This window comes from Lonchura striata, chromosome 4A (assembly GCF_050655825.1).
Source record: "Lonchura striata isolate lonStrDom1 chromosome 4A, ASM5065582v1, whole genome shotgun sequence".
NCBI classification, from domain to species: domain Eukaryota; kingdom Metazoa; phylum Chordata; class Aves; order Passeriformes; family Estrildidae; genus Lonchura; species Lonchura striata.
Window position 1 is genome coordinate 18,862,984 of NC_140742.1, and position 17,308 is coordinate 18,880,291.

The 17,308-nt window shown below is 42.9% G+C and overlaps 2 protein-coding genes across 14 annotated transcripts in view; both read right to left on the bottom strand.

Moving 5' to 3' along the window:
• Positions 1-10,239, bottom strand: part of CENPI (centromere protein I) — a 16,641-nt gene extending 6,402 nt beyond the window's left edge. For 2 of the 13 annotated variants that reach the window (XM_085570512.1, XM_085570511.1), the window contains exons 1-16: positions 10,048-10,239; positions 9,593-9,707; positions 8,488-8,797; positions 7,697-7,834; positions 7,276-7,394; positions 6,118-6,225; positions 4,983-5,031; positions 4,629-4,675; positions 3,877-3,966; positions 2,298-2,426; positions 1,844-2,008; positions 1,483-1,603; positions 1,193-1,281; positions 769-886; positions 605-669; positions 5-90 (exon numbers count right to left, since the gene is read on the bottom strand). In XM_085570512.1, coding sequence (XP_085426638.1) covers positions 5-90; positions 605-669; positions 769-886; positions 1,193-1,281; positions 1,483-1,603; positions 1,844-2,008; positions 2,298-2,426; positions 3,877-3,966; positions 4,629-4,675; positions 4,983-5,031; positions 6,118-6,225; positions 7,276-7,394; positions 7,697-7,834; positions 8,488-8,686 — 1,523 coding nt within the window. In that variant the 5' untranslated portion in view covers positions 8,687-8,797; positions 9,593-9,707; positions 10,048-10,239. Of the gene's footprint in view, positions 1-4; positions 91-604; positions 670-768; positions 887-1,192; positions 1,282-1,482; positions 1,604-1,843; positions 2,009-2,297; positions 2,427-3,876; positions 3,967-4,628; positions 4,676-4,982; positions 5,032-6,117; positions 6,226-7,275; positions 7,395-7,696; positions 7,835-8,487; positions 9,906-10,047 lie in introns of those variants that run through there. The other 11 variants (XM_021534517.4, XM_085570509.1, XM_077786596.2 and 8 more) reach the window with 8 other exon arrangements.
• Positions 10,240-12,787: 2,548 nt separating this feature from the next.
• TMEM35A (transmembrane protein 35A) lies at positions 12,788-16,931 on the bottom strand. The gene is made up of 2 exons (XM_021534600.4): positions 16,705-16,931; positions 12,788-13,319 (listed from the first exon to the last, which is right to left on the bottom strand). Exons 1-2 carry the CDS (start codon positions 16,822-16,824, stop codon positions 12,933-12,935), a joined length of 507 nt encoding a protein of 168 aa, XP_021390275.1. The 5' UTR covers positions 16,825-16,931; the 3' UTR covers positions 12,788-12,932.
• Positions 16,932-17,308: the final 377 nt, after the last annotated feature.

Below are 17,308 nucleotides of genomic sequence, written 5' to 3' on the forward strand. Positions count from 1 at the left end.
TTACAAAGAAGAAGACTCCAAATCCACTTGAATCGCATTGCAATTTAACCAGTTCTGCAACAGCTCTTTCAGGCTCTCAAGAACGCTGCACTGCAAGAGGCAAAAAAAAAAATCAGGTTGGTGACAATTTATGAAGTGAGTAATTCTGAATAAAGTATGCCTTGAAAATTGTCATAGCCAAGGAAAGGTGCCAAGAGTTTCTCAGGAGCAGTGACATAGTTGCAAGGCCCTAGAACTGAATGTATGTGTTGTGTATAGCCTTTCTCAGAGAATGTGAACTTCAAGTACCAAAAGAAAAGGCAGTAAAACAGTTTAAACAAGTAGTTAAATAAATAATAAAATAAATTAACTATTGTGTTGTGCACTACGAGTTATTTTTATCTCCACTGCCCCAGCTTAATTCCAGTCAAAAAAGGAAGATATCTTAAAGCACCTATTTCCTAAAGAAGTTAAACTGTAGGTATCTACTTTATCCTGTTTGGGCACAGACTTCTGAAAAGATGTTTCCTATACAATCCCTGAGACTGCTACACCTAACAAGTACAGATAGCAGTATCAACTAGATATAAACAGCCATTGTATTCAATGTAATTCATTCAATTACCTTAAAGTAAATAGATGATGTGAAAAAGAGTTGTGCCAGGGGATCATAGAGATATGACTTAATGTCTGAAAAAAATGAGAAAGCAGTATCATATCAGTGCACAAATTCTATGCCCTGAGATACCCCCACAGTCCAAGCTCACCCAAAGGATCTGCAGTACATACCAGAGAAACTGCTGAGGGGGATCCAGCTCAGGAGTCCGAGGACTTCTGAGCGGCAGCAGAAGCCATCCCAGAGAGGAAGGGTCTTATACAGGAACTCTTCACAGGCTGAAAATCCCTCCTGCAAAGCAGAGTAGAAACATTCAAGAAGTCATCTGACTGCAGCTTGCCACACTCACATCACTCTGGAGAAAGCAAGAGGCTCACACCTTCTTCCTGCCATACCTGCCAGGACATTCAAATGATCGTTCTTAGATTATTTTTCCTGCAGAAACCAAGGCCATTTCCAGAATATTCATTATCCATAAGCAAAGGTATTTTTATCACTTGAGTCACTGTCTCAGAAATACTACAGGAAACAGGTATGTGCCAGAAGTTTTTAAGGGAAGACGTTGTTAAACCCTTGGCTTCCACAAAACACACTTACCTGCAAGAAACATTCTGCCTTGTAGACAGTTTGCAGGAAGCTCTTGAATTCTTCTTCATATGGGTTATTAACCATACACCAGGTGCACTCTGAACAGGAGAGAATACTGTACTTGAATATGAGCACAACAAGAAGAAGCACAATGAGAAACCAAATTCAGTTCTCCTCCGGTAGCTGTTTTAACACTATGGTTAGCACTGTAAATCTGAATAGCAAAGAACCATTACTGAAAAGTGAAAAGCCTCAGACACCCTTTAGTTCCCTACCTAACAAGATACTAGTGTTCTTACCTTCCTGGAGCATCTGGCCCATCCAATAGTAGAGCCTCAGGTAAATAGATTCATCTCTCACACAATTCATGTAGTGAAGCAGTAAGGGGTTTGTTATTACTGAACCCATCTGGGAAGGAAACTGCAAGAAAAAAAGAAAAGAAAGGATTATTCAGTATTTACATCAATAAACTGTCAGAGAACCTCATGTCCAATCTTTTTACCAGCAACAAAACCATTCCCAGACTCCTCCATCCTCCTCAGATAGGACTAGATGCTCTGTTAGAATCAGGTAGCCCACACACTACTCACATATATATAGGGCATAGAGGACCATCCTTTGATTTCCCAAAACATTCACCAAGACCTGCCTGAAACTCACCTCTAGACAGTGGATATTTTGTAGGAGCTGAGGGAAGGTGTGCAGCTGCTCCAGTGGAAAAGACTCGTTTGTACTGTACAAATAAAGACACTTCTTTTCCCTGTCCTCTTCTAAATTATTTGTGTTTGCACTGCTTGCAGGTATAACCAACTGGGCATTCCATTTCTGTAGAAAAGAAACAAGTGACGTGGTTTCCAATGCAATTGGCTGCACTTATGAACAGTGCTCCCAGAAAGACCCAGTTTTACCTGGGTTTACCTTTAAAAAAAGGTTAAAAAGTTTTTACCTTTAAAAACATAACCAGGCTTTCATTATAATTGATTGTTGCATTACTCTATAGTTACTCCCCCCTTTCCAGTGCCAAAATAAAGCCAGACTCCCATTATTTGCCAATATTCATAATGAAAACCACTACTTGGCACCTTCTGGGGTTTGCCTCAGGCCCATAACATACCCTTTTTCGTGACTGAGGCTGAGCTGTGCCTAAAAACACTGTCTGGAACAGGGAAGAGGGTCCCTGGTTTTTTTGCCTTATTGCAGTGATTGCTGCTTTCCATGGGCCCTCTGAATTCTTGAAGTAAGTCTGGAAACAGAAGTCAGACATGCATGCAAGAAGTTAAGCTAAGACAAAGCAACAGAAAGATCACTTTCTATTCTGATAAACATTACCACAGTCATGTAGACACAGCTCCACTTGACAGATTTTCACAGCACAGAACTCGCATCATTCCTCAGTTTCACTACCTTTGGTCTACAATTCCAGAGTTGGGCTTATTTCATTTGGAAACAATGTTCCCCTTTTCAGAAGGGATCTCCAACGCTTCTATCTTATAGTGTTAATTCAAACCAATCATTAACTTGTAGATTAAATGTCAAGTATACCTTAAAATTAAACAAACATGACCAAGGTATGTCCAGTTTATAGAAAAATTTCCTGAATTCAGCATCAGTGACACTCACATAACAGAATAATGCCATGAATAACCAAATAATGAAATTAATGTAGATATTACTATAGAAAATTGGAAAAGCTAACACCTTTCCACACAACTTTTTTGACATTTCAAGGCCAATCAGTCTTCCAATTCTAATCAAGTGCCAAACCATCACACAAGTATTTGGACTGGCTTGGACCTAGTTAATCAAGCTTTTAGTACACAACACAGTATGTTCATAAAGACAGTTAAAGAAATATTTGGGATCTAATTGCTAGTAATTTACTAGCACTTTGAAAAAGATGTAGAATTAACATTTTTTAGCATGCACATTTACAACAGATGACTGTGCAGCACAATGCAAAGTAAAAATTTAGAGACAATATAAATACACAAGCAAATTTAGATAAATTTTATTGGAACTCAACTTGCCTGCATATAAATTAAATGTCTGTTCTAAAAAAACAACAAAATCTCAAACTTCTAAGTCTACCCCACTAAAATAAAACTTTGTTGCACAATTTAGGTCTCGCCAGATGCTGTTTTCTCTTATGTATCTGATTCTGCTACATGTTTCTATTTGGTCAAAGGGCTGAGCACACAGGTCTCTCTAAAAGGGAATCATTTTTTGCTGTTCCTTGCAGCTCTGACAAATCAGTTTCCCACATTTTTTAACCTGCTTTTTTCTCTCTCCTATGACACAGGCTTTCCAAGTGCAGAGTTACTTACTGACGTCCATTGTCATTTGTACTTGAGAATGGCAGCAATTAGAACAATCTCTTGACAAATTAGACAGTTTGTTTCCTTCAGAACTTAATATTTTATGAAACAAGACAAACCCAGCAGGAACACCAAAAGAAGGATTAAAGTAATCCTCATAAAATAAAGGTAGATTTCATTCCCTACCAAATCATCTCATTATGCTGAAAAGGAAACAAAACACAAGGCAAGGAATCCTCATCTAAACCTGATTTTACTCAGTGAAAAGAGGAAATAGAATTAATCTTCACCAGTAAATCTGCTAGAGCTTAAATAGAAAGCTCCATATAAACACTGTAGTAAATCCTAGTTTCAAATTGACTAAATCTAATTCCTTACCTTCATTTTCCCAGGGAGGGTTATGGTCACCTGTTCTGGGCAGAAAAGTTTGTAAAGTGATAGCAGAGCTTGCAGATGAGACTGCATTCCCTGTCAAAACACAAAACAAGAGGGAAAACATGTGGGGTATGTTTTTAATATAGAAACTGAATGCTGTATTTTAGAAGCAAAAAACCCCAGTGATCAGTAAAAATTAAATTCCTAGAGCTACACACAACCAAGTAACCATAGATAAACAACTGAAACGGACAGAAACTGAGCCAATTAAATAACTATAGCAAGAGAAGTGAAGACTTTTCTGTAGTCATAGCTGATGGAAAGGAACTTTAAAAAGTGATAAAAATAGTCTTCTGCTGTCTAAAAAACATGTTACTATAGCAATGGTTTTTACTTTTTTAAAAAAAAAAAAGCAAGGTCCTCTACAATCTTACATTTTTCAGTCATTTTTGGCACCACTTGAAAAAGGAAGATTAATAGAAAATTAAAGACTAATAGAGAAATGAAGCTGCCCCTAGCTTCAGAGATTTCACCGTACCTGGTCACAAAACATGGAGCTTTGCATATATCATGGCATATACTCACAAAACACATGAGATTTAGGGATGCACATGCAACAGAAATTTTGATGCTACGAAGACTAAAACCTACAATTCCAAGTCCAAGCCACTTTTCTCCACTGTGTAAGGACATTAGTTCTACAAAGTGCATTATTAACCACAATTCAGACTCTACAAGATCTGAAATAAACTCACCATTCTTGCTTGGAGCTCAAGCAGTCTCCTAATCCGAAAAGGCTTAACTGGAAATACAATTGAGAATATAAAGGATTTTTAAAACACCACATTAGACATTTAAGCAAAAGTTATATAACATTTTTATAATAAAATAATGACAAAGCAAGCAAAACTAATAATTCTTATTTCAAGGGTAATAGAGAGCTTTCCAATTCAGCAAGTGTTACACAAAGTTTTGCCTGAACTACCACTCATTCTTCCTTGCATTAAAAGCACAATATTGGCTAATCATTGCATCAGCTGCATTGGAAGAAAAGGCAGCACCAGCAAACAATCAGAAATAAAATATTTCAGTTGACAGATGAGACTCACCATGTTCTTTCCTGGTCAGCAGGTAGAGCAGGTGGCAGATGTAGGGGCACTGCAAAGCAAGGGCAGCCATGAGCTCTCCTGCTGCTGCAGACACAGCCAGGACACACAAAAAGCAGCACAAGAGACAGCCCCACATAGCAATTTCATTTAAAACTTCATCTGCACTGTGAGCAGTCCTGACAGTAACCAAATTCTTTAATTAACTTCAATCATTTATTTTGGAACATGGTCTAGAAATTACAAGAGTCAGTGAAAGTGCAATTGCATTTTCAAAAGGAAAGGCATCTCTAAACCAATGTATTTTTTATAGCTTTTAACTGCAATTGAGGCTGTAAAGAGTCTTAAATTAGTTTCAAACCAACTCTGATGCACTTTCCAACCAACCCATCATGTCTGAAAAAGATATTTCAAACATTAAGAACTTAAATCCAATTTTATGGAAAGATTATAAATGAAGTTAATCTAAAACCATTAAAACATTACAAGAAATATAACTCAGAACTTTGGGAGCTTGTTTTAACCATAAAATATCCTAAAGTGAAAGAATATTAACAATTTCATATCTAACATGAATGCCAGGATTCTCTTATTAAGCACTGAATCCAAACACTTCAAAATTCCTGGATTTTACAGTTGCCATATGGCAGAAATTGTCTGAATGCTTGTTCTCTTTTAAGCTATATTTCAAATTAAGTAGAACACCAATTAGTTTCTCACCTTAAATAAACACTGCTCTACATTTTTTCCTTTGTTTTTTTTTTTATTTTTGCCCAAGGTATGCAAGTCAGTTTCTGCCCAGGAGCAGGAGACTACCTGCTGATGTCCGAAAATCCCAGAGACCACTGTTACTCTTGGGAATTTAGACAAAATAAATGGTCACATTGTGATACAGCATAGCAATTCTTTGAAACACCTTAAACAGGCAGATCACAGCAATCTTAAAGTGCTTGCCTGTTCATGGATCTAATTTACCCAGCAATCTTATAAGGCAAAGAGAAAATAAAAAAAATACAGCCATCAGAAAATGGTCTCTAACCAACACCTTCTTCAGACTAATTCTAGCATTAATATGTATACTACTAATGAACATTAAGGCCTATTTTATCAGTTCCATATGTTCTTCAGCTCTCCTTACCATCCTCTCATCTTGCAGGAAGGAGAAGAAAATACCATAAAGGGCATGAAGTTGTTCCTTGTGATCAATGAAGTCAAACATTGTGATCATCCACTTCAAAAAAAGCAGCTGCAGACAGGAAAAAAAAAAAAAACCTACATTACATGAAATGCAAAAGCAAGGCAGGGGAATCAAAGGACACAGTCAATAAGGATACACACCATTCTCAAGGATAACCAGGGAGCTACAGACAAACAGTTCTGGGGTATTCAGATGAAGAAAGTCTGCCAAGGGATTCACCAGGTAAACAATTGGCCTCATCATTGCCGTTGGCAACTGGGTTTTGGTTTCTAGAACCATGGGACCCTATCTGTGTATCAGTGGTGACTGGGAGAGAGGGAAGCCAATAAACAGGGCACACATGGGCTCAGCCTGGAGAAAGGAAGCTCAGGGGGACCTTCCCACACTACAAGTTCCTGAAAGGAGGCTGAAGTTAGGCAGGGACCAGTCTCTTTTCCTAAGTACAAAAGTGATAGGTTGAGAAGAAAGAAGCAACAAGTTCTGCCAAGGAGGTTGAGATTGGATAATAGCTGAAATTTCATTGTCAAGGATTGTCAAGGACAGGAACAGACTGACACAAAAGTGACTGAATCACCATCCCTGGAGGGATTTATAAGATATGCAGCTGTGACTCTTGGGACATGGTTGGCTTGGCAGCATTAGGTTAATAGTTGGATTCTGTGGTCTTATTCTGTGCCCAGCTAAATGATTCTACCACATAAACCTTTGAGCAGACCACGTGAACACAAAAAAAGACTCTTTCCCTAACATTAAGTAATGCTGCCACAACCAAGGTGCACCTAACCCAAGGGATACCTCACTGAAATTAAAGGATGCCTCACACAGCAGAAGTATTTCACAGAAATCTTGGTGGAGACACCATTCCTGAGGAGTTCAGAGATAAAAGACAAGCAGGAACCAAATATCTCCAGAGACACTTTTAATGTGTTTCTTGGTTGCCCATTTCAGCAATGGGCATCTCTGCCAGTCTTGGTAAATGACAGTATCTTGTATAAGACCTTGTACATTAAAACTTCAGCATTTTTGATTTCTCAAAATAACCTGTTCTTATGGTTCCTGTGCAGAAGCAATAACTACTGTAAACACCTACTAAGTTACCTCGACATTGCCTGAGCATTTGCTGACACAGAGCCAAGACACAGCTTTAACCACAGAATCTTCTGGTATCACTGAGGCAGGAATCAGGCTCTTCAATAAACGAATATTCACTGTATCAGCTGGGAAAAAGCCAATTTCAAGTAAGATGGTGCTCATGTACCAGGTTCTTCAATATTATTTTGCAGCTTAGGTCAAAATTCCCTCTGGACAAAATTATTTAGAGCTTCATTGCTCAAAGTAATGGAGTACATTAATTTAGTAAGGACTTACCTATACTCCAAAATTATGACAAACTACACCAAATCATGCCAGAAAAATTAATTTTATGCTACATTACCATAAACACATTATCTCAGCAGATTTGATTAGAGGGGAAAGACACACTGACAGAAGATACACCAGCAGTATAGAAATGCTGTACCAAATTTGCCACTGAGCACTACGTTCAGCAGTATTTCAAACCCTTCAGGGGGCAGCCCATGTTTCAAGGCAGTGCTTTCCACAGCATCCAGGTGTTTCTGTGGAACACTCTTCTTCTTCAGTGCAGCACAGTCTTGAACTAGGAAAAGCAAACAGGACAAGCACAGGATGAAACACCTTCTGAACAGAAATTAACTTAAAGCTTCTCTGAACTGCCCCTCTACATATTCCCTTTTCTTGACATAGTAACAAAGCAGAAAAACTTTTAAGACATTAAAGAAACATTACATAGCCCAGGGGTTAAAGTGGGAAAACAGAAGTAAAATTATTCTAAAATTATTAATATTATAATAAGAAATATGTAGAGACTTCTTACAAGAGCACGACAGGACAAAGGGAATGGCTTCAAACTGAAGGAGGTTTAGATGGGATATTGGGATAAAGTTGTTTACTGTGAGGGTGGGGAGGCCTGGCTTAGGTTGCCCAGAGCAGCTGTGGCTGCCCCATCCCTGAAAGTGTTCAAGGCCAGGCTGGATGGGGCCCTGAGCAACTTGATCTACTGCAGGGTGTTCCTGCCCATGGCATGGGGGTTTGTTCCATCCACTCCAAACCATTCTGTGCTATTTCTTTTCTTTACATAGTAGCAACACAAAACTTCCAAGACATTAAATAAATAATACATAGCTCAGACATTAAAGAGGGAAAACAGATTATTTTTTTTTAATTAAGACTGTATCATTGAGAAGTTATCATCTTCTTAGTCCTAGATAGCCACCCAAAAAATTCTCTCACCTTTCTCAAAGTAGCTCAAAGCTTGCTCTAGAGACTCTCCCTCGCTATCATATTTCTGATCATTAGCAGACTGATGACTCTGCAAACTTTTTTCAGAGTGAATTGTCCCTCCTTTTTGCCAGGCAGAGAGATCATTTTGGCTTTTATGGTGAGCGTGCAGAGGCTGCTTTCGGGCCCTGGAACTCCGCCTTCGCTGCATCTTTTCAGACTCCCAGCTGAGACTGGAGAATTTTACTCATTTGTCTGTGCGAGCCAATCCTTCATTAGGTAAGAAAAGAGATCACCTGAGGAATGTCAGAGAGCTGGTTCCCTGCAAGCAAAAGAAACATTTATTTTCTCAAAAAGCAGATTTTAGAGGCATCCTACATAACACAAGAGCAAATTCAGAAGAAATTGCTTAGAGCTGACTGCTCCCCAAAAGATTAGACAAGATCCTCAAAGCTGCAATGACAACAGTGTATCAAAACTCCCATCTTAGATTAAAAAGGAAAAAAATTTCCAAGATTAACACAAGCTCCTTTCAAGTTAAACATTATCTGATCCAATCTTATATACCATTTTGATTAAAAAAAAATCAACCTAACCAAAAAGTTAACATAACACAACCAAGTTAACCAAGTTAATTTTGTACATTATTATTGTTTTTACTTCTCTTGTGTATGACAACACAATCAGTCAACAAGTCATGATTCTCTGCAAGGTTATGTACATGTTAGAGGATCATCACACTTTTCTTCCTATTTCACAAAAATTAGATTCTTCTGCAGCCTACTAATCAGCTTGGACTGGAAAAACTAAGCAATTTTGGTAACCTTCCAAGTGCAGCACAAGAGATACAAACAGCAACAAACTGCACAGCTGTGGGTAAAATACAGCCAGAAAAAGTGGCACTTTCTCCTCAATATGTTGGAGAAACCAACCTTTTACCCACAATATAGAAAATTTTGCTACAACTTCCTGAACTTGGTAGAGTGTGCACCCCTGTCCCTGGATTGCTGGAACCTATCTTTCCTGACCCAATAAAGCAGAATGAGTTTCAGTTCATACTCCCTCTCCACCTCTCGCTTCCTTACGAGGTAACAATCATCATCATTTCCCTGTTTACCACTTTCCTGTGCAGCAAAGCTCGGTGACCACACTGTGGAGTACAGCAACAGCTTTCTCTCAGCTCCCTCAGCACCTCCTCTACATTGTGCTTTGTTTCCTTTTGTCGTGCAGTTCTACCAGAAAGGTTTGGTGAAGGAGAGAGCAATGAAGGGCAGTTCCGGCTCACAGCGAGCACAGCCCTGCGCAGCCCCTCAGTGGCGACACGAGTGTGGCACCAGCACCCCTCAACCCCTTCCCCTGCAGCCCCCGCCGAGACCCGCCCCGGGCCGCCCGGAGCACCCTGAGGGGACGGAGGGAGCGAGGCCTCCCCGGCCCGGCGGCCCCGGGGCGCTCAGAGCTGCGGCGGGACCCCCGGCCCTCACGGGGCAGCCGGGCCGGGGGAAGCCACGGACCACCCCCACCCACGGCCATTGACCGTTCCTGGGCCACTGACCCGCCGCCCCGGGCACCCACCATCCCACGACCACTGACCGCCCTTCTGCTCGGGACACTGCTCAGGGCTCGCTCCGCCGGGCACTGACCATCGCCGGGCGGGCGGGCGGGCGGGCACCCAGCCCCAGCTGCCCTCAGCGCCGACCCCCCAGAGCCACCGCCCGCCTGCTCCAACCGTCCCCGCGTTTAAACCGCAGCCGCCGCCCCGCACATGCGCACTGCCCGCCGTGGTCCCGCCCGCCCTCCCAGCCGCGCATGCGCAGCGCCACCACAGCGCGCGGTGGGCGGGAATGACGGCAGCGCTTCCGCCCTTCCTCGCCGCGCGGCTCTGCGCATGCGCGGCGGGCGCGGGGCGGGAATTCCCGTGAGGGAAGGAGTCCCACCCCTCAGGAGCGTCCTGATCCATCCGGCCTAAGGTTGCGTTTTAAAAAAGAGAGGCGGGGAAAAAGGCACGTACAAAGCGAGGCAGGAGCGCTGACCGGAATGAATTGAGGGGCGTGGAGATGAGAGAGAAGCGCATAGGGGAAGAAACAGAAAGAAAGAATAAAGAACAAAAAAAAAAAAAAAAAAAAAAAAGGAAGAGTAAATTAGCATCGAGGTCTTCAAGAAGGAGTGGATCTGTTCTTGTCATTTCCAGCGAGCACAGATAGCTGGAAGTGTCCGAAAATAGCTGTTTAATGCTGGGGGGCAGTGACAGAAGTCAGCCCTCTGCGATAAATACAGAATTCTTGTTACTGGGCTCCAAGATGAATTGTCTCACTCTATAACAAAGAACATGCAGCCACTGCTGCGGCTCAGTTGTTCATATCCATGCAAATGTGAAAAAGGGGTTTTTTTAGTAGTCACTGAACAGTCTGAAGCTTTTACAGAGATAGGCTTTGCTCCATGGGATGCTTTATTATCATCTCTACAAGCTTCAGTGAGGAATGGTACAAAAGATAAACACAACAACTGTTCCCAAAGGTTGTTGTGGGTCAGATGCCCAGGTAAAAGGGCTGCAGCAGTTCAGTGGTGTGGGAATGCTCAGCATGGTGTGCTTTGAGTTGGTGGTATTTTCATTTGGTTTTGAATTAAAACACAATTAATAACCCCAGTCGGGGCATGGTAGTTAAAGCATCTTTTGGGAAGTCAAGGGAATTCTGTGTATATATTTGGGATGACCTTGAGATAATCTGTGAAGATGAGACTGTCTATCAGAGGTGGCCTGCTGGTTCCTTTGCTCAGGGTGCACATCTGATAAGAGAGATTTAGTCCCACTGAAACTCTGGGAGGAGGCTTTTTCAGCATACATATGTATATTCTGCTGCTAAAACAGATGCAGCCCTATAAATATATACATATATATATATATATATATATATATATATATATATATATATACACACACAGATATAGAAAGCTGCATCTGTTTTAGAAGCAAAATTCAGGACAAAACTGTGTATGAACATCCATCATCAATTTTTATAGTGATACAATGCTGCCAGTATAGTGGAGTTAGTTACTTTTTCTCACTGCTGCCTTGAACTGTAGCAGAACTTTATTTGAGACTGTTTCAATAAAATACTCAAATGTCTCTTTTAAATATGTGTGGTTATTAATATATAACCAAGTAGAGTTTACCTGACTTCTACTTTGCATCACCTTGTCTCTAAAATTGCCTGACATGATTATGCCCATTTTAGGTGGAGCATTTGACCAGAGGGAAATGTTTTCAGACACGTCTCTCAAATAAGAAATTTGTTTCTGTAAAGACAGTTTTCTCCAAATTTCAAAAAGTTTATTTTTGTGACTAATTAAAAAAAAAAAAAAAGGAAAAACTGAGAACAGACAAACATTAAGAAAACTAGATAGACAAATTTCAGAGGTAACACATGCTCCTTATGACACTCTAAGATTTCAGATACAACACAGGGATTCAGGCTCTGGTAACAGGACTTATCCCAGCTCACTGAGGCAGTATGTGGGACGAGCAAGCAGTGAGGTACCTGCAACTGTTCAGACCCTCATCTACCAGAAATAAACAGCAATTCTATAAAGTCACAGTAGCTGTGGGGCGGAGGGGAAAGGAATTTGCAAGGAACTGGGGAGCACAATGCTACTTGCCAACATCAGAGAGATACTTTGGAGTTCTTTGGGCACTTCCACTCCCCATCCCCTCTCCAGGCACCCTTACTCTCTGCCAAGAAGGGTAAAGAGGTGCCACTGCCTCATGTGAAGCAGGCAAAAAACTACTGTTATCAGGCCATTGTCCCAGTTTTGGAGCCTCTGCATGGAAATCAAAGAAGATGTAAACAGAGCATCCCATGTTTTCTCTGGATAATCATTCCATAGAAAGGACTGAGCACAGAGGCAGCAAAGCCCAAGAAATCCTTCTCTCCAACACCACAAAAAGCACTTTTTTGGTAACAGGATCCCTTTTACGCCTTGACCATGGAAAGGGAAATGCAGATGTGTGTGTGGGGCTGCACAGGGACGCTGGTCATGGCCTGCCCAGCCTCTGTTCTGGGCAGCAGCAGCACCCAGGCCGCTCTGCTGCCGTGGGGCTCAGGGCTGGTGCTCAGGACTGATCTCCCCAGTGCCAGGGTGGCCTGAGTGCCTGCCCAGGTCTCTGCCCAGGGTCTTAGGCTGGTTTTGCAGCTCCTGCTGAGGCCAGCACTGCTCCAGCTGGGTTGCTGACTGCCTCCAAGCTGTCCCTGTGGAAGCTAGTTTGTGTTTTTCTACATTACAAGGCAGCAGCAAAAGCAAGACTACAGTGTAGACATACCTTGTATCTCTCAGACCCCAAGTGCAACTTTATTTAGACAGACAAAAAAAAAAAAAAGCAAGTCAGTAAATAAAAACCAAATTTTCTGGGTGATTTTGCAGAGAGCTGCCTCGAGGGTCCGTGTTTCGTCACAAGCACTCAACTAGGATACCTTCACTTTGCCTTTCTCGGGAGCTGCTTCATGGATGAGTGGCTGCTCATCCCCGTTCACCGACAGCATCCTCTTCTCCGGCGGCAGCTCCTCGGGCTGGCGAGCGATCAGCAGGCGGCAGGTGAGCAGGATCCCAAAGACCAGGGCGTGGGCGTAACGCTTGAGGGGGTCCCCCACGAGCTGGTGGAAGAAGAGCACAGCCAGCACGAGGAGGAGGAGCAGGAAGTTGGCCACGTCCTTGGGGCGACCAGGCACCAGTGTCATGACAATGCCACACGCCACTTCCAGGGCGCCGATGCTCTTGCGGAGGAGGATGGAGCTGACTCCCATCTTCTTGAGCATGGGCAGGGCCCGCACGTAGCTTTTGTATGCCCGTTTCTGGAACCAAGCAGCCAAGGACATCACGTGAGAAAGTGAAGGCAAAGATGACTTCCAATGAAACAGATTATTTCAGTCATCACAGACCCCTCTGGCACAAGATCCAACCTGTAAAGCTTTTGTTTGGGGGTATATTAAACCATCAATCTGCAATTCCCCCTTTCTAAGCAGTTGTCTCCTCATTGGAAAACAGTTCTGCAACCTCTCATCTATCTTTGGAACTACAACCAGGGCAGGTGTACCTTACTCTGAAATCTGAGGTTCTGATTGCTGGGATTAACAGTGCAGAACCCTGTTATTAAAGCAAACAAGCTTCTTTCTAAGAGTACCTGTGCTTTAAAATTGACTAATACACCCAATCCCTGCAAAGGCAAAGCACAGCAAGTAAATACAAGTCTCTTTCTACTCCAAAGCAGTTTACAGTAGTTATGGGCAATGCAGGCTTAGGGTGGGACTAAACATAAAAGCCAAGATTCACCAGTCCTATCCAGTGCTTACATACCTTTATGATCCTATCTTTCCTCAGGTGAAAGCAAGATGACATTTGACATTATTTGCTCCCTGGTTTATGCTGGATTTAGAAGCAGTGTGTCCCAGATTGCAAGGCAAAATGCATTCCATTTGCCATCTGTATGGCAGTTGTCTTCTGTTAAGTGGGCAGTTTTCCTTATCTCTTCCACAACCAATCCTCTGTCAGGGGAGACATCTGCTGATGGGCCACTGAATGTCACTGCATGACTGATAAGAACTAGAACATCCCACTGTGAGGTGCTCCACCCAGAGGGAGGGGCCAAACATTCCTACCTGGATATAATCTCAAGTTTCTAAAACACCAGCACAGCTTTTTCTGCACTGGATTTCCCAGAGGAACAGCTGCCTCTTCCACTGCCTCTTCAGAAGAAGACTACACCTTTCCTACAGGATCACTGCTCCAACAGAACCACACCTGACACTCCAGGAGCACTGCAGCCACAATTCCCAATTGGACTGCAGCCAACACCCTGACTAATAGGGTGTCAGGTTGTATTCTGACTCTGTTTTGGTTTATTGCATTGTTTTTTTTTTTTTCTTCCCTAATAAAGAATTGTTATTCCTGCTCCCATATTTTTACCTGAGAGCCCCCCTTAATTTCAAATTTGTAACAATTTGGAGGGAGGAGCTTTACATTTTATCCATTTAGGAGAGGCTCCTGCCTTCCTTAGTAGACACCTGTCTTTCCAAACCAAGACACAGTGTAAGCTGCAAGTCAGCCTGCTTACACAGCTGCCTGATTCTTTTGGGGAAAGAAGCAACCTTTGTTGTTACACATGTCCAGGTTCTTGCATTTGAACATTAGGTGCAGGTGACCTCACTGTTTTGTTTGGGTTTTTTCTCTTTTTGTTTTGCAATCAAGTATTTCCTGTATATATGTATATTTTTTTTAATAAGCCTTCTATATTCAGTGTGAAACATTGAAATTATCTCCACTTATACTTGAGGATAATATCCCTGAAGGTATTCTGGCCATTGTGTTCTCTGTTTTCAGCATGAGGGAAATGGAAGCCAATTCTCAGTTACAGGATTGTTCACAGGCACTGATCAGACTGTGGACTTACTTCCATACAATTTTGGAAACCATACAGAACTTCCCCATGTCTCCATAGATTTTGATGCTTCCTTTTGAGAGGCATCACAGGCGGTTAAAAAATACCCAGCATTGTCATTTTTGCTACAAAATAATTGAAAATCTCATTACACATTTACTCCAAGTGTTTGCATTGTAAGGATGTATTTTAAACCATCAGTGACTAAAGCCTCAGAGCAGAGTATTTTTAGACAGCTGTGCAAAAATACAACATTTTAAAGAAATTTACTATACACATGTTCTAGAGTACTCTGGTATTTTAGGTATTTTAATAAGCAAACTAATGTGTTTTTTGCCAAATGAAAAACTTCAAGTTTGGTGTTTTAGGTAAATAACAAAGATTCTCAGTTTTCTGGGGCCAAAAAGCCATCCTTATGGATTAGCAAGGTCAGGTTTTTCCTAACTGTCTGCATGACCTGACAGATCACCAGAGGATATAGCTCAGCAAAGGCAGGAGAGCCTAATGAGTCATGAATATGTAACAATATGGACCATGAAGAATAATGGTGCTGTGTAATACCTGCTTTATAAAACAAGAGATCATTTCTACCTGTAGGCTTGACTCTTGATAAAGCAGAAGGGGACACAAAAGTGAAATATTTTACAGAGGAAACATTTTGCAATGCTCCTAAAGTCTCTGTGCTTTTTCTGTAGCAGAAGCTTAAGAGCTTTGTTTTCTAGGGGTTTTACCTCATGTGTCTCTTGCCCATAAGTTACTTCTTGGGGATTTTCCTGTGAGATCCCTGTGCTGGGCTGCAGACTAGGCACTGAAAAATTCAGATGTTATTTGAGAGCTAAAGAAAAGCAGCTGGGCAGGTGGAGCAAAGGGAGAAAACAGAATGTGCTGGAAACTTCCAGCACTATTTTTTTTAGCGGCACAAAATTTATACTAATCTTTTCAACCACCACAATAAATAACTGGGGAAGTGGCAGGGGGGAAGGAGGGCTGCGCAGGAGAATAAATAAACACAGATGAGGAAGCAAAATGTGGCAGCCAGTCCCCCACCTGCCTGCAGCTCGCAGCTGGCAGAGCTCTGCAGCAGGGCTGGCCCTGGGCGAGAGGAGCATAAACCAGTTCACCAGGTGAGAGATGCACACAATGCACACACCGTCCTCTCCTCACCCCTTTCCTCTTAAGCAAGAGGGGGAGAGGCTTGTTTCCCAGGCAAAGAGAATGATAAGAAGACTATTAATAATACCTTCCTCTGCCAGCTAATAATCTCAAAGCATTTCACAATCATTAATTAATCCCTGCACAAGTCGGGTGAGGTGGGGACAGTCAGTGTCATTATCCTTGCTTTAAAGCATCGAATTTTGAGGATGAACATCTGCCAGAGCAGGCATCTGCTTCCCCCCCACCCCCATCCATTGGATAGGTTTCCCCTCGGGGACCAGCTGTCCCTGCCTGCTGCATGTCTGGCACTCCTGCCGGCCTTGCTTTTACAGACCCTCGTGTCCCCATCCTGCGCAGGCTGCGTGTGCAGTGCCACCCCAGGCTCCTTGCCTCCCCTCCCCATCCTCATCCACCAGAGGCTTCTCCGTGGATCGGCTCAGCCGGAGCCAGACGCGGGCTGCCAGGATATCCCGGGCACTGCGTGTTATTGGCTTCCCTGCATGTCTGTCAAGTCAGGAGTCAGATAAGCTTCTTCCCTCTGGCGGCCCTCGCTCGGGGTTCAGGGCAGTCACCCCCTGCGTGCCCCGCTGCTCCTGCTGCAAGGCGGGAGAGCCGTAACGCGCCTCCCTGCGTGCTGCCCCACTTACCATCTCATTGTAGGCATCCCTGCTGAGCCGGGGGGTCAGTTTGATCGTCCCCATAAAGACGAAGAAGAGCCCCAGGGCCACCGAGAGGGCGACGATGGTGATGGTCCTGGGAGATGCCATAGAGCCGCAGGGATCCGGTCCTAGCGAGGCCTTGTGGCTCTGGCTGCCAGCCCGGGTGGGAGGGAGTCCGTCACCATTGAAGGCTGTAGGAATAAAGCTGCAGAGGCAGGAGGATGACAGCGGGAGGGGATTCAGCCTCCTCCACTCAGCAACCCCTGGGTCCTAAAGCCCTGCAGCCAGAGCCAGGCAGCTCCAGCACTGGAGCGCAAGAGGAACTCATCCTGTTTCTCTGCGTGTTCCGTAAATCACCCACAGAAAGCCGAAACTGAGTAAATTCTAGGGATCCAAAGGCAGAGCACAGTTATTCATTAGTGGGAAAACAAGGACATGTTAGCAGAGGGCGCAGGAGTAACGTGCTGTGGAGAAGTGGGCAGGGGTCTCATACATAGAGAATTTTCAGTTTCAGATATTCAGATGCTCATACATAGCAAACAACATATTGATTCATTTATTTGCATCAGGAAAGAAAAATAAATGTTTTGTC

Bases quoted from the DNA above. Each gene is read 5' to 3' on its own strand.
- TMEM35A (XM_021534600.4), bottom strand. From the start codon at position 16,824: ATGGCATCTCCCAGGACCATCACCATCGTCGCCCTCTCGGTGGCCCTG. The intron at 13,320-16,704 runs GTAAGTGGGGCA...GCTTGGTTCCAG, and splicing joins GGGATGCCTACAATGAGATG to AAACGGGCATACAAAAGCTA.